General features: G+C 41.9%; 1 protein-coding gene across 2 annotated transcripts in view; it reads right to left on the bottom strand.

Annotated features, from left to right (window-relative positions):
• Positions 1-15910, bottom strand: part of b3gat2 (beta-1,3-glucuronyltransferase 2 (glucuronosyltransferase S)) — a 107988-nt gene that overhangs the window by 49328 nt on the left and 42750 nt on the right. For both annotated transcript variants that reach the window (XR_004103620.2, XM_031291175.2), the window contains exon 2: positions 2618-2762. Coding sequence is in view for 1 of the 2 variants with exons in the window: in XM_031291175.2 (XP_031147035.1) it covers positions 2618-2762 (145 nt within the window). In the remaining variant the exon portion in view is untranslated. The remainder of the gene's footprint in view (positions 1-2617; positions 2763-15910) is intronic.

The following is a 15910-nucleotide window of genomic DNA, read 5'->3' as shown; positions in this document are numbered from 1 at the left end:
CATGAAATGCAGGAAATGTACTTCCGTTTATCCAGACTACATAGGTACTGAACACTTAAAGAGTGCAGGACACAGTAGTAGTCTGAGTTTATATTGAGGCCCGAGATGTTTTTATGAGGCAACAGCCTGTTCAAAACACATAGATTGAGTTTTCCGATGCCTCCGACTACTGCGTTCTTCCAAAAAAATTAAATTAATCAATGAAAAAAAAAACAGAAGCTCAATAGAAAAGCCGACTCATCTCTTCAGGTAAACTCAAACAAGGAAAAAGCACAGCATATTGTTCTCTGTTTGTTCTCTGCTCTGATAAAAGACAGCATGCCAAGACAGTCCAGTTGACTTTAACTGGTCTAAAATCCTTTGATGTCTCCAGTATTGTAGTCAAGACCACCTAAACCGAGACCAAGTCCTCCTCAAGACCAGAGTGTATCGAGACCAAGTCAAGACCAAGACCAGAGTGTTTCGAGACTAAGTCAAGACCAAGACTTTAGAGGGGTTGAGACCGAGTCAAGATCAGACCAGTGCCAGACAGCCAGACAGCCAGAGCTTCTCCTGTCTCTCGTGGTAACAGAGGGTTGTGTCGGAGTTACAGTATATCACTGGGCACATCCAGACCACAGATATCTGGCAGCAGCAGGTCCCACTCCTGAGAACGTATTCTTTGGGCATATAGGGGCACAGCACCCACGGGAGCACTACCAATATCCCGAGCCCCGCAGCCCTTCAGCTGCTGCTTCACTCTCCTCTGCCCGTTGCCTCTCGCTCTCTCTCTTTCTCTTCATCAGTAACGTTGTAGCCTACTCTGGCTCAAATGAATAGCTTACATATCGAACTAACAACCTCACCCACATTGTCAAAATCATTTAAATATTGAGCCATTACATTGAAAATCGTTTAGATAACAGGAGCCTATAATTTCTGAAGCCTACTCCGTAACAACAGACTACCTGAATGCCTTTTACTCATCTCGCGTTTCACTCTCCACACCGCTGTCTTCAGACAAAAAGTCATGTCCTGAGATCGATAATGTTGTCAGACACTTTTAGTAACAATCTGAGTACCAACATTTTTTTTTAAATATTTTATTAGACAAAAAGCAAGGCTCCACAATTACCCCATTATGTTTGTACTACATTGTAACTTGGTTCATGCCTCAATACTGGACCAAATTCAAAGATGTTTTTGTCACATCAGACTATTAGACATAAATGCATGGGGAAATGGGGCCCAGGTTGAAAAAAACGGTAGTTACCCTTTAAGACCAAGACCGATACTACAACACTGGATGTCTATGTATATGTATATGTATGGATGTATGGATATATGTAAGTATATTTGTATGCAGGTATGTATGTATGTATACTGTTTGTATGTATGTATGTACTATATGTATGTATTAGTGCTGTCAGTTAAACGCGTTATTAACGGCGTAAACGCAAACCCATTTTAATGGCGTAAATTTTTTTATCGCGAGATTAACGTTCTTTTTGGCCTAGTTTTTTCACATGCTGTTGCAACAACTAGTAACGTTAGAAAAATTATAACACCACACCGGATCTAGCTAGACCGGAAACAAAACAACAGGCACGCTGCACACACTTGTTTGGGCTTGCAAGCCGGCCAAAGAGTAGTACATACTTGCAAACTAGTCGCTTTTCGGCGAAAATCGCCGTTTCGAATGGGGTCCGAGACCCGGAGCTAATACGGCACCGGTGCCTTAACGACCGTTATCTGCCGGACCGAATAGTAACGCGGATTTCGGTGCCTTATTTAGGTGCCGCTTAAATGCCTGCGCTTCTCTCTGATGCTCCGAAAACGGACGTTAGAGGGAACTGAAACATCGCCGAACGGGACGCTAGTTAACACTACACTTAGCAGCAAGTAACGTTAGCCTACCGTTAGCTAGCAGCTGGAGTAAACACGGTTAAAGTGCTGACAGCTAAACGGTGTAAAGTGTGACTGTATTTCACTGTAGAGGATTCTAACACCAGACTGTAGCTGCCGTTGTCTGAAAAACACAGACTCATTTTATATTATTTTATAATTTTTTATTATTTAATTATTTTATAATTTTGAACATACAGAACAGACAAATAAAATGAAACAAGGTGCTTCTTCTTTAAATATAATATATTTATATCTTTCGGTTCAGGCACCGTTTTAAAGTATCGTTGCATCATGTTGCTTAAGAGCATTAAAAGGAGAAAATAATGGGAAAAAAAGAAATCAAGGGACATTTAGAATAGATAAAAATGTGCGATTAATTGCGATTAATTGCGAGTTAACTATGACATTAATGCGATTAATCGCGATTAAATATTTTAATCGTTTGACAGCACTAGTATGTATGTATGTATGTATGTATGTGTGTATGTATGTATGTATGTGTGTGTGTATTTATGTATGTATGTATGTGTGTATGTGAATTTTGGAATAATTAAAAGTCTTGAAGAGAACTGTTGCTTTGTTAAGAAGTGCCCAGACTTTGTCCCATGATAAATCTAAATTTCTCATTGAATACATTCAGGTCATTTTGGAGGATAATATTTACAAAAATGAATCTGCAGTTTTATTAATACAGTGTGTGATTTTACAACTTGTTGGAGTTGTTCCTTACCTGCCATATCGGTGGCAAAGGGTCGGTCCGGTCTCCACCCGGTGTACCAGCCCACAACTTTACCCCCGGACACCAGGGGACGCTCATACGCTCTGCCGCCTACAAATCCCACAGGCCAAACAGAAACCCCTCGAGTACTGCGCATCTGCAAAGAGGGAAGAAAGAAAGGTTCATGCTTCATTTACTGCAGCTATATGCACTATTTTTCAAGCCATTTGATAATAGAATGCCTAAAAATCTGTACATAATATAGGAACCATGGTTGCCAAGGAAAATAATCACTCTGTAGAGCTAACATCCTGTTTTGTATCTAACTGTTCTCCAACTGTCTTCATTATTCTGAAGTCAGAACACAACTAATGTTGAAGTTGACAAATTTTCAATTCTTCCACTGAAAAAGAGGCAAATATTGTCTGATGTTACTATGTTTAAGTTAGGCTACATAATGCAGGTAGGGTAGGAATTTGGCGTTAACAGCATTACTACTCATGAAACCTATTGTTAGTAGAGTTCACAAAATGAATGTTGATATTTCCGCAGTAACAGAACTTTTGCTCCATTGATTTACCGATCCAGTCAGAGAGACAAAGTCCCAGAAGCCTCCCCCTTGCTCTGCCACTGCAAATCTGTCTTCTGCTTTTTGAAACCTGACCAATGCATTTTGACCGTTGTGTTATTTAAGAACAGCAGGAGGCAGATGTGCTCCAACAGTCTCCACTGTAGGGTTACATGGTTAAAAGTATGTTCTGCGGTAGTAACAACAGCTGTGACATCCTCTTAGGTCAGACTTTTTGCTTTTTGTAAACTTAAAACTCTCCTCTTTGATAAAGCTTATAGTTAGGAAGTGAGGAGTTGCAGCGTTCGCCTAGACCGGCACCCCTTCTCTTCTCTGCTTCTCTTCATAGTCGTCAGATTCATCTACCAACACTTATAGAACTGGCTCAGGTTTGCCTTGCACCAGCTTTTAATTATGCTGTTATAGTTTTAGACTGCCGGGGGACTTCCTTTGACACACTGAGCTCCTCTCTCTTTCTATCTGTGTGCATCCATGTCCCAGAAATGCTTGTTACTAACTTAGCTCTGGGGAGCTTATTCCCCGGAGTTGTTTTTTTGCCCAGCAGTTTTCCTTGTATTAGGGTGGCACCTAAATCATGGTTGCAGCTTTCACAGTGGTGCTGCTCTGCGCCCTGCTATGCCCTGCTGCGCCCTGCTACACCCTGCTACGCTCTGCAGTGCCCTGCTACATCCTGCTACGCCCTGCTACTTCCTGCTATGCTCTGCAGTGCCCTGCTACGCCATGAACTACTACAACTACTATTTCTAGTCATAGTTCCATTATCTTTATTGTAACTATTATTGCCACTGTTCATCACACCCCCAACCGGCACCGTCATACACCGCCTAGCAAGAGCCTGGGTCTGTCCGAGGTTTCTCCCTAAAAGGAAGTTTTTCCTCGCCACAGTGAATGCTTGATCTTGGAGGAATTACTGGAATTGTTGGGTCTTTGTAAATTATAGTGTGTGGTCTAGACCTACTGTATCTGTAAAGTGTCTTGAGATAACTCTTGTTATGATTTGATAATATAAATAAAATTGAATTGAATTAAATTATCCACATTCGTCTTGACATTCACTATATGAGTTCTGCAAAAGCAAACTGGACATGATGTCTGAGCTTACTGGCAAAGTCCACCCTGTGGATGCATTAAAGTGGAAAACACCAGAAAGTGTGGTGCCGTGGATTCTGAAACGAATGACTTGTGTGTCAGTTTGCATGAGTGATTAGAGATTTTTAATTTCTAATGAAATGTGGGTGAGAGTAGCATGCAGGGACGCTGTGGCTAACTGAATAGAGGACAAAATGAAACTGTGCTGCGCGGAGCTGCCTTCTATTTTTCACAGTGAATGAATTTGCACACAGCCAGAAGCAGTGCGACGAGAAATGAGACACAGAGAGAGGGAGATAAAAGACAGGGATGGGGATGGATGGGGGTGGGGCAGAGAGCTGACTGTATGAGGACAGCTGAGTTTTTGTGTTAGGGTATAAGACATGAAACATCTGTATCTTGTCTTTGTGTGTGTGTGTGTGTGTGTGTGTGTGATTCTATTTTCCAACCCCGTCCCCCCTGAAGCCCATTCATTCAGACACTGCTCCTCATCACTCACCCAAACAGCCTCCACCCAGTCGCTCATGACAAAACAACAGAACAAAACCAAATCAGTAAGTGCTGCATTACTGCGCCCAGACATCACACTGAGCTCTGGCTTTTAAAACCACGGGAAACCAACTGTATATATATAGCACAATATATGAAGAGGATTTACAGTTCTGTTCCTCGAAGCAATCATGGAGGAGGAGACGTGGCTGTGTGCACAAAATAGCTGAGTGCATCACATGGTCTATAGAAAAATAAAAACGCTGACGAAACCCTGGAGAATTTATCTCAACTAAAATGTATTTATTGGTGAATAATTTAGAAGAAATTGAACATTTTTGCCATGTTTTTCTAGCCTGATAGATGTAGGTAAAAACCAATGACAGCCCAGTGAGTGGAATATTTGTCCCGTCAGGTGAAAAAAAGGTTCATGTTGATGTATTACTGATGGGGAGAACTGTCAATCTGCCATTGGCAGCCTAATTACTGTAAAGGATGTCTGCCTCAAGCAAAGTGCATATTGAGCCTTGCCAGAGCTCAATGACAGAAGCGAATCTGTAGACTGAGCTGCAAGGGAAGAATATACAGTATTAACATGCAGCTCAAAGTCACTACTGACTGTAGTATGGCCTCTAGCAGTGTTGTAGTCAAAACCACCTTAGTCTATATCCTTCGCGTTCCACTTCCGGGATTGCTCTGGTGCCAGATGCATGTATTTTCCGTTTCCTTCCGCTTTCTTTGTGTTGGAATTTTAAATTCGGTGGATTTATGAGGACTATTGTTAACTGCTCCTCAGATCTCTGCAGGATAAATTGAGACAGCTAGCTAGACTATCTGTCCAATCTGAGTTTTGTCTTGCACAACTATTTTGCAGCGGCTCTGTGTGGAGTTTAGCACCGCCCATGGCGATTCTGATTGGCACGCGCTTTGGGTCTGGCAAAGCGAGACTTAGGGCGTTTTCACACGTATCGAATCGTAATCGAACTATAGTGCGTTTGCCCCGCTGGTGCAATCGAACTCTGGTGCGCACCAAAAGCGGACCAAACAAGCGTACCGAGATCTGCTTGAAGAGGTGGTCTCGGTACGCTTTCAATCCAACTCTGGAGCGGTTTGTTTGTGGTGAGAACGTTCCCCGTACTAATCCAACTATACATACTCCGCAAGTCTCAGCTAATGTCTCCCATAGTCAGGTGTGTTTAGCAATCTGCAATTCAGCAGAGCAGCAAACTGTAGCAGCTTGCAGTGTTTCTATCACAGACATAGATAGCGGTCAAGCTTGCGATCCGTCACCCGTATCTCCGTGGTCAAACCAGCTGCCGCTAAAATTGGAGACAGACGCCAGCAGAGCAGAGCGAAGTCTCGGTGACCAGAGCAGACGTAGTAACGTTGCAAAACAAACTCTAGTGCGATTCAACCAAACTAAATAAGGCAGTTGTGAAAGCCCCCTTTAAAGTGGACCAAAAAGTGGACCAACAGAAAAGGGACTCTGTTCTTTTTGGCGTTCACATTGTCAGTTTACTTGGAAAAAGGGCTCAGTTGTCTTTCTGGTCCACTTCAGCTCTGATGGGTCCTCAGGGCTGAAATACATTGGTAAAAGACAAAAGGAACCTGAAGTTGTGTTCACAATGCACAAACCTGAGTATGGTTCGTTCCAGATGGGTCTGAGTCCATTTGGAGTGTTGACATATGTACAACAAATGCTGACTAATGGGTCAAAGTTCATTAGGAGGACTGAAACGTGTGTGAAAACATATAAATATAAATTTGATGTCTGATGAAGGTCCTTGACTAAAACCTGTGCCTTCAATAAGCTCATTGCTGACAGTGTGCAGGATTTCATGTTCTTACGCACCTGTCACCACATGTGCATTAGACAACACTTAATTTAAGTAGGTAACATGTTGAAATGATCCAACTGTTATGTTACTCCTTAGCTAAATGGGGAACTGATTTGTGTTGGGTTAGCTCTGTGGGCCTCAACTCTAGCTCCTCCTCTATTGTGCCATTGGCTGATGTGGACTTGATCTGTGGACCTGCAGCCAATCAGTCTATCTGGGAGATAAAGGCTGAAGAACTGCTGTTCTGCAGCTCTTGTGTTGGTGCTATTCTGTAAGGATTTAATCCAATATTCTTTTGATAACCTAGTAAAATTAAGGTACCTTAACCTGTACGTTTCTTGACAGAAAGCCCTATAGGGGAGAGCTGACAATTGTTGTTACATTTTCTCTTGTTGTTCTCGTGTTGATAGGGAGTTAGTCTTAGAATTGTACCTTTTTGTTTTTGGGGCAGTATAGTCAGCTTTGTTATTTCATTTTTACTTAGGGCCAGGATGTTTGTTACCAGTCGGGCTGACGATATCCTTCCCGTTGACCTGGGCTACGGTACCTGCAACAATATGCGAAACCCATAGTCACAAATCTGGGTGTCAAAATAGACAATGGTTTTAAACTTGATAAACAGATAATGTTGTTAAATCGAGTTCCTATCACTTGAGGCTTTTATCTAAAATTAAACCTGTTTTATCTCATAAGCACTTTGAGCATGTGATTCATGCTTTTATTTCAACTCGTTAGATTACTGTAATGCATTTTACGTTGGCGTTAACCAAACCTCTCTCTCATGATTACAGTTAGTGTAAAACTCGGCCACTTGTCTTTTAACCGGAACTCGCAAGCATGAACACATAACACCAGTCCTGGCCTCGCTACATTGGCTCCCTGTCCATTTTAGAATACATTTTAAGATCTTGTTTGTTTTTAAATCACTGAATGGGTTGGCACCTCGCTACATCTCAGACCTCTTACGAGTTTACACCCCCTCACGGTCACTTAGGTCTACCGATCAACTTCGGCTGGTCGCTCCAAAAACCAGGTTAAAAACCAGGGGCGACCACGCTTTTTCAGCTGCAGCGCCTAAACTGTGGAATGAGTTGCCTGCACAGGTCAAATTGGCCCCGACCCCCGAATCTTTTAAATCCCGTCTTAAAACTCACTTGTATTCCCTGGCTTTTAACCCAGCATGACAACTATGTGGTCTTATGTTGTTTTATGTGTTCTATGTGTTTACATGTGTTTTTTATGTTTTATTTCTTGTCCAGCACTTTGTAAATGTGTTTTTTAAATGTGCTATATACATAAAATGGATTGGATTGGATTGGACTTTGGCCAGGGCGCTTCACATCTGGCAAAAAAAGGTTAATCTGAACCTCTTGACTCCTCATATAGGCTAATGTTACTCCCCTCTCCCCTAGACCAACATGGGATCGTAACACCAACCCTAAACAATTTACATCTTTAGTGGAAAATAAGTAACTAGTTACATGTAACGGTATCAATCTACAGTGTGACCTATGTCTGAGAACAAAAAAATGTTTGATATTAAAGGGAAGTGCTAATGTGACATATATTATAGTACAAAGGAATCAGTGTTCAGTAAAATATAAGATACTGTAACTTCAACTTTGCTCTGTTCTAGGGTTGTTTCACTCAAATACAAATACAAAGAAATCTTTTTCTGCCATGAAAAAGAGTCTATTCAGTGTAACTGCGTAGCATGATGAAGGAACTCAAAGAAACAATAGTCTGTGTGACACTCATAGGAATGTCTTCAATGATGGGTTTAAGACTGGAGAGACATACAGTAGAATGCTGTAGTGTATAGCCTCAAGACGTGATCGTCAGAACGATGAATGATCTCTTTCCTTTACAAATCAGGGGAAGTGCTGATTTGCAAACCATGTACTATGATCTTAAGAGAGATGCCCCATAACTGGCCAATACAGGACATCCTTTGAACATTTAGGTCTATTCTTTGGGTCGCCTAATCACCATGATGTTTTGGTTCTGAGGAACGACGAGACCATGTCAGCATAGGATTGCCTTTATCTCCGTCTGGACACTTTGCATCACTATTTGACTCTCAGGGTCGGGACGTACATTAATCTGACATTACACAAGAACAGGACAGTTAAGGCCGTTTTGCGGTTGTGCGCAAACTCCACACCGTCGCTCCTACGGCATCGTGACCCTTTCGGAGTTCTGCGTCGCGGTTGAACGTGTTTCTTTGCGTCACGGTGCATTTCACCGCCATAATGCTAGGGGGTGTGTGTTTCCAGAGGGTCAATCGCGAAACTCTTTGTTTACTTGTGCGTTGGTGTGTGCCTTGAGCCAGCATGTGTGTCTATAAAACGGCCTTTAGGTGTAGGAAGAGATCGTGGGTGGGGTTACAAAATGTGCATTACAGTGACACGTAGGACAAGAGCGGGACATGAACCATGGTCTCCTGGGTGAAAGTCCTGTGTTGTTTGACCCATCCGCCCCCCAACCAACCCCCTTATGCAGATTTTCGGTCTTTCATACTACTCGCTACTGTTGTCGTTCTTATTTCTACGTCATCTTACAGCGCCGTGGTCAAGCTGCTGCTATGCCCGGGGCGTTCCATACAGACGCTAAAGTTTTTTTTGTGTCGGTATCAGACACATAGGCAGAAATCATCAGGACCTACCCCATCAGAGGGTTGTATCCCCCCTAAAAATATCATTAAAAACCGCGGTGTGTATTATAATTAATATATATTTAAAATAATTGTGTAAGTCGTAAAACAATACAAACGGGGCAAAAAATGTGTTTTAAGTTTAGAAGCATTTGGAATCCCCCCTCCCTTGCCTCACAGTGGTTTGGTCCACTGCCTGCTTTCCTCCGTTAACGGTACCTACACACAGAAGTCTGGTAGGACTCGTGGGAGAGAACAAACCACGTCAGTAAGTAGGCTGGCAAGGCTATTTTATTCACTCTAAACATCGGATGAAGTCATTCTTTTCTCTCATACAGATAATGCTGAGTCATTCATAAAATAGTCATGACAAAAAATGATGTATTTTTCCAGGAGTCCACTTTGTTAGCAATTATAACGTTACTTAGCTTGTTTGCTAGCTTGTTAGATAGTTTGTTAGCTAGCTTGCTAATTCCACCCACCCTGCTTTCATGCTACACTGGTTACAGAAAATGACGAATAATGTTATCACTCATCTGGCTAGAGCACTGTGCTTTTTTACGCTGTGACAAGAGGGTGTGAATAAAACACTGAGCTGTTACATTTTACCAATTTAATGGCCGGCCGGCTAGCTAGTTAGCTAGCTAGCTAGCTTGCTAGGGGGCTCAGTTCTCAGTTCAGTGTCATCTGTATAAGAGAAAAGAATCACTTCATCCGATGTTTAAAGTGAATAAAAAAACCTTGCCTGCCTACTTACTAGTTTCACAAATACACATACACGTGTACAATTTTGGCTGTATTATTTGTGTCCCCTTCAATAATAGCTCTTAAGAAAATGTAAGTTTATTGTCCCCCCCCAACTGTTACGCTAATGACCTGATGCTAAGAGCCATTTGATGAGTTGGGAGTGAGAACAGGTTGTAAGGGCCTCACGGAGGGACTAACCACATCACAGAGAACAAAGACAAGCTGAACACTTTGGTTGGCAACACTTCCGAAGACGCAGGTAAATTGCAGAAAATCACAGTTAAACAAATTTTCCATTAAAATGTACATTAATTAGCATATGCTTAATTAACCATGCTATGTTTAACTAAACCTACACGAGTACTGAAGTAATGTGAAACCATAGAGTAGCGTTGTATTAGTTGTGATGCTTACATTTAATCAGTCACTTTGTAGATAATGAAACCACAAAAAATAAAATGCAATTACTTTACCAGTTTATTGATTGAGTGAAAATTCTTTGTTTAAATGTTGTTTGGGGGAATGTGTTCCCCCCAGCCTTTTTCTCAAATCCTCTCCGCACATTCCAGAAATAAGAAAATCGCAGCTAAAAACATTTAACGTTTAATCCTCTCATTTTAAATATATAGTACTGTGCAAAGGTTTTAGGCAGGTATGAAAAAATGCTGTAAACTAAGAATGCTTTCAAAAATTGAAGTGTTAATAGTTTATTTTCATCAATTAACAAAATGCAGTGAATGAAAGAAATCTAAATCAAATCAGTATTTGGTGTGACCACCCTTTGCCTTCAAGACAGAATCAATTCTTCTAGGTACACTTGCACACAGTTTTTGAAGGAACTTGGCAGGTAGGTTGTTCCAAACATCTTGGAGAACTAACCACAGATCTTCTGTGGATGTAGGCTTCCTCAAATCCTTCTGTCTCTTCATGTTATCGCAGACAGACTCGATGATGCTGAGATCAGGGCTCTGTGGGGGCCACGCCATCACTTCCAGGACTTCTTGTTCTTCTTTACACTGAAGATAGTTCTTAATGACCTTGGCTGTATGTTGGGGTCGTTGTCCTGCTGCAGAATAAATTTGGGGCCAATCATACGCCTCTCTGATGGTATTGCATGATGGATACGTATCTGCCTGTATTTCTCACATTAATGACACCATTAATCCTGACCAAATCTCCAACTCCATTTGCAGGAATGCACCCCCAAACTTGCAAGGACCCTCCACCATGCTTCACTGTTGCCTGCAGACACTCATTATTGTACCGCTCTACAGCCCTTCGGCGAACAACCTGCCTTCTGCTACAGCCAAATATTTCAAATTTTGACTCATCAGTCCAGAGCACCTGCTGCCATTTTTCTGCACCCCAGTTCCTATGTTTTCGTGCATAGTTGAGTCGCCTGGCCTTGTTTCTATGTCGGAGGTATGACTTTTTGACTGCAACTCTTCCATGAAGACCACTTCTGGCCAGACTTCTCCGGACAGTAGATGGGTGTACCTGGGTCCCACTGGTTTCTGCCAGTTCTGAGCTGATGGCACTGCTGGACATTTTCCGATTTCAAAGGGAAATAAGCTTGATGTGTTTTTCATCTGCTGCACTAAGTTTCCTTGGCCGACCACTGCGTCTACGATCCTCAACGTTGCCCGTTTCTTTGTGCTTTTTCGAAAGAGCTTCAAAAGCACATCTTGAAACACCAGTCTGCTTTGAAATCTTTGTCTGGGAGAGACCTTGCTGATGCAGTATAACTACCTATATACTATAATTGGTTGATCATACACCTGACTACAATCCTACAAAAACCCTGACTTTTTGCAAGTATCTATAAGAATTGATGATGGTTTGAAGGCAAAGGGTAGTAACACCAAATATTGATGTGATTTAGATTTTTTCTTTTTGTTTGCATTTTGTAAATTGATAAAAATAAACAATCATTATTTATATTTTTGAAAGCATTCTTAGTTTACAGCATTTTTTCACACCTGCCTAAGACTTTTGCGCAGTACTGTATATATTTTGATGTTTTGATCTCATTTTTTTAACCTTTCCCTTTTAACCATTCGACAGATGGACTTCTTTAACTGTGATAGCCTTAACCTTTTTCTGTTGCATTTGTTTAAAATATGTATTCTGTGACGTTCTGAATGCTTTCCTTGTATCAGATATTGTTTCTTTTACCGTGTGCATATATAGAAGGTGTGTACAGATGCTTGGGAATCAAAGTGTATAGGATTATAATTTTTGACATGTAAAACTTGGTTTGATCTGTCTTTCTGATAACTAAAGTGAGTGCCATCACTCTCCTTTATCCATGGTACGAATGTACGTGTTTATGATGCATCATTTTGAGTTTTTAGTTATTGTTATACATACATGAGTAATAATTGCTACTATTACGCGACAACTGTGCTTATATCAAAAACATTAATATTCAAATTGAGGATGGAACAGAATCTTCAATCACTTCAATCACATACTGGTGTAGTCTTTACTTTGAATTGCATTGCTGCTGAACTGTGCTATACAAATAAAATTTCCTTGCCTTGCCTTGTCTATATCCACAACGTTCCACTTCCGGGATTGCTCCGTTGCCGCCCAAAATTCCGCCGGGTTTCACTCTTTTCGGCAGGATGTCCGTCACCTTCCTCTTTCTTTGTCTTGGCATTTTAAACTCCGGTGGATTTATGAGGACTATGGTTAACTGCTCCTCAGATCTTTGCAGGGTAAATCGAGCCAGCTAGCTAGACTATCTGTCCAATCTGAGTTTTCTGTTGCACGTTCCACCAAAACAAGTTCCTTCCCGAGGCTATTTTGCAGCTGCACCATGGCTCTGCCCGTTGCTTAGCACCGGCCAAGACGATTGTGATTGGTTTAAAGAAATGCCAATAAACCAGAGCACATTTTTCTCCCATCCCAGAATGCTGTGTGGACTAGCCAGACCCTCCTCTGCAGCGCTGTGGAGTAAGGTCTGGCAAAGCGATACTAAGATTGGTCTAGCAATGTTTAAAATGCCCTTTAAAGGAATAGTTCAACATCGTATTCCCTTTCTTTTAGAGAGTTAAATTAGAAGATGATCTCATATTTATGTGTTTAGCATGGAGTTAGCATGCGGTTAGCTTAGCATAAAGACTGGAAGCAGGTACTAGCAGGACCGGTGCATGCATTTCTGCCGCTCTAGACGAAACACAACTCTTTGCAACGTAGGCTACAATACACCAACAATACCATGCAGCCAACATAAGCAAAAAACAGCAACAACAATAACACCAATATATACAACCCGTTCTCACTCCGAACTCGTAAAATACGGACGTTTGGACTGTGGCTGTCAGCGTCTGAAGCGGGAAAAAAGCGCCCTTCAGCGTGTTTGTGTAACGTACCGGGGAGAGCAGCAGCTACACAGGGTTTCAAGATGACGTAACACTAAGAGCGACGACAGTAGCGAGTAGTATGTAAGGCCGAAATTCCGCATAGGGAGGTTGGTTGGGATGGTGGATGGGTCAAACACAGGACTTTCACCCAGGAGACTGGGGTTCGTGTCCCGCATGTCACGTTTTCTAAAGTCGCTTTCTTCTTTTCCTAAACCCAACCGTCCGTTATTCCCGTGTGTCACGGAAACGTAAGCCCACCCACGACCTTTTCCTAAACCCAACCGTCCTGTTATTCCCACGTGTCACGGAAACGTAAGCCCACCCATGACTTTTTCCTAAACCCAACCGTCCCATTCTTCCCGCGTGTCACGGAAACGTAAGCCCGCCCATGACCTTTTCCTTAACATAACTGCGGCAATAGTCCCGACCAAGCGCGTTAAGATAAATCGCGTTATATGACACTAAATGAGACTTTTAGCGCCAATAACAATGACAAAGGCACCTGACCAAGCGTCCGTATTTTACGAGATGGGAGTGAGAATCTGTTGATATATACACATCACGCAAATAGACAGTGAAGTGTCAACAATTATTAAAGTAGGCCGACGCATGGAGCATATGCGTATATATTTGAATGACAACAACAGCACCAACAGGTCTGCATAATAAATCCAATAGGTTTCAAACCCCTTTACAGCAAATGATAGCACAGCTATTTTCTAAATAATCAAATTTAAACTGATCTAAAATGCAACTGTAATAATATTGCAAATCTTTATAGAAACAAAACCATTTGCTTTACACACAGACACACACACACACACACACACACACACACACACACACACAAGTGTGCAGCAAGGCACATATCATGAGCAGGTTTACAACTTAAAACCACTGAAGAAAAAATAGCTCATCACCCCTGGGGAAATCAATTCCTTTGACCTGTTATGGTCCTCTCTCTCTCTGTCAACATGTCAATTAGTTACTGTGTTATTGTTGTTGGCTATTTGCTGGGATCTTTCATATCCTCCTCACCTTGTCTGTCTACAGGTAGTCTCGCATTGCCAGACCTCCTCCACAGCGCTGCGGAGGAGGGTCTGGCTAGTCCACACAGAATTCTGAGATTGGAGAAAAACGTGCCCTGGTTTATTGGCATTTCTTTAAACCAATCACAATCGTCATGGGTGGCACTAAGCGTCGGATGGAGCCACGGTGCCGCAGCAAAAGAGCTATTTTCCTTTTTTTGTACTCACAACCAGACTGACAGATTGACAGATACACATTCCTCACAAATGGACTACAAGAGGTGACAAAATGAGGGCCAAACAAGCCCACATTTTGCAGCCTTACCAAAGTGCCGCTCTAGGCCGTTGCCTAGTCTGCCTTTACTCACGCCGTGGCGCGTGAGTAAAGGCAGCACTGGGTACTAGGAGTTAAAGCAGCAGATGTAAAAGCTTTTGCAAGCTAGAAACAGGCTGAATACATGTTGTGTTAAAGCAATGAGATAAAGAACAGCTAATGGACATTTATTTAGATCAAACTGACAAGATATGATGAAATCCTCTTCCTCCCCTTTCATTTATCTTCTCTCCACCTCTTTTGCCCCGTACCCTAACAGCCTCTCTCCTGCCTGGGACCCTGAGCAACACCAGCAGCTTTGAAGCCATTTCCCTGTTAATACTGTGGCCCCTTGAGTTTGCCTGTGTGACGCTAAAACCCTTCCCCCTCGTTTCTCTTTTGCTGCTGTCTGCCTTTCTCTCTCAGGTCATTTTTCAAAGACTCCAGCTCCTCTGCTTTGTAAGATGAAAAGGAGAGAAAGAGGAAGAAAAAGAGGCTGACTGTGTGTTGGTCATTCCCAGATGATCATTCCTGGAGTACGATCGTTATTTTTGGCTTAGCGGTTAAGTCCTAGTTGACTGCTAATGATGCCTTGGTTTGAATACTGCGCCTCAAAGCTCAGCACAGAGCTCCACGGGTATGCAAACATATTCAGAAACACTCTCTGGACTTACAGGGGGCCCAATTTTATAACACTTTGAAGACCAACATTAAGATTTGTTTTGCCCTGCTAGCCTGCCTCTAGAAACCAGATCTCCACCACAAAATGGTAAAAAAAAAAAGTCATCGCATTTCCTGCATAATAAACATACTAAGTAGTATCCGTCTTTGTTGCCTTTGGCTTTTCAGTGTTCCCAGAGGTTTTAACAAGTCAAATTCAAGCAATTTTCAAGCACTTTTAAAGCACATTATCAGAGTTTTTACAAGCATCTTGCGTCTTGCTTTCTGCAGTATCTTCAAGTCAAAATGTATATTTTTCTCATCAATCATAAACATTTCCATTAGAAAACCCCATAAAGAGCGGAGGGATTTAACTGGATGTTGTAGCCAACGCCAGCAGAATGTAGCTTTCTATTCTAATCAATCTTTACAGTAGATCACGTTTGTAGGTTAGAAAAGGTAAAACAGTTATAATGTAGTCACCTTCACTGTTTACACTGTCATGCTTTCAATGTATGACAGAGTTAAAAT

Source organism: Sander lucioperca, chromosome 15 (genome assembly GCF_008315115.2).
Source record: "Sander lucioperca isolate FBNREF2018 chromosome 15, SLUC_FBN_1.2, whole genome shotgun sequence".
NCBI lineage: Eukaryota > Metazoa > Chordata > Actinopteri > Perciformes > Percidae > Sander > Sander lucioperca.
The sequence above is the reverse complement of the archived record's forward strand: the minus strand, read 5'-3'. Positions and strand labels throughout refer to the sequence as shown.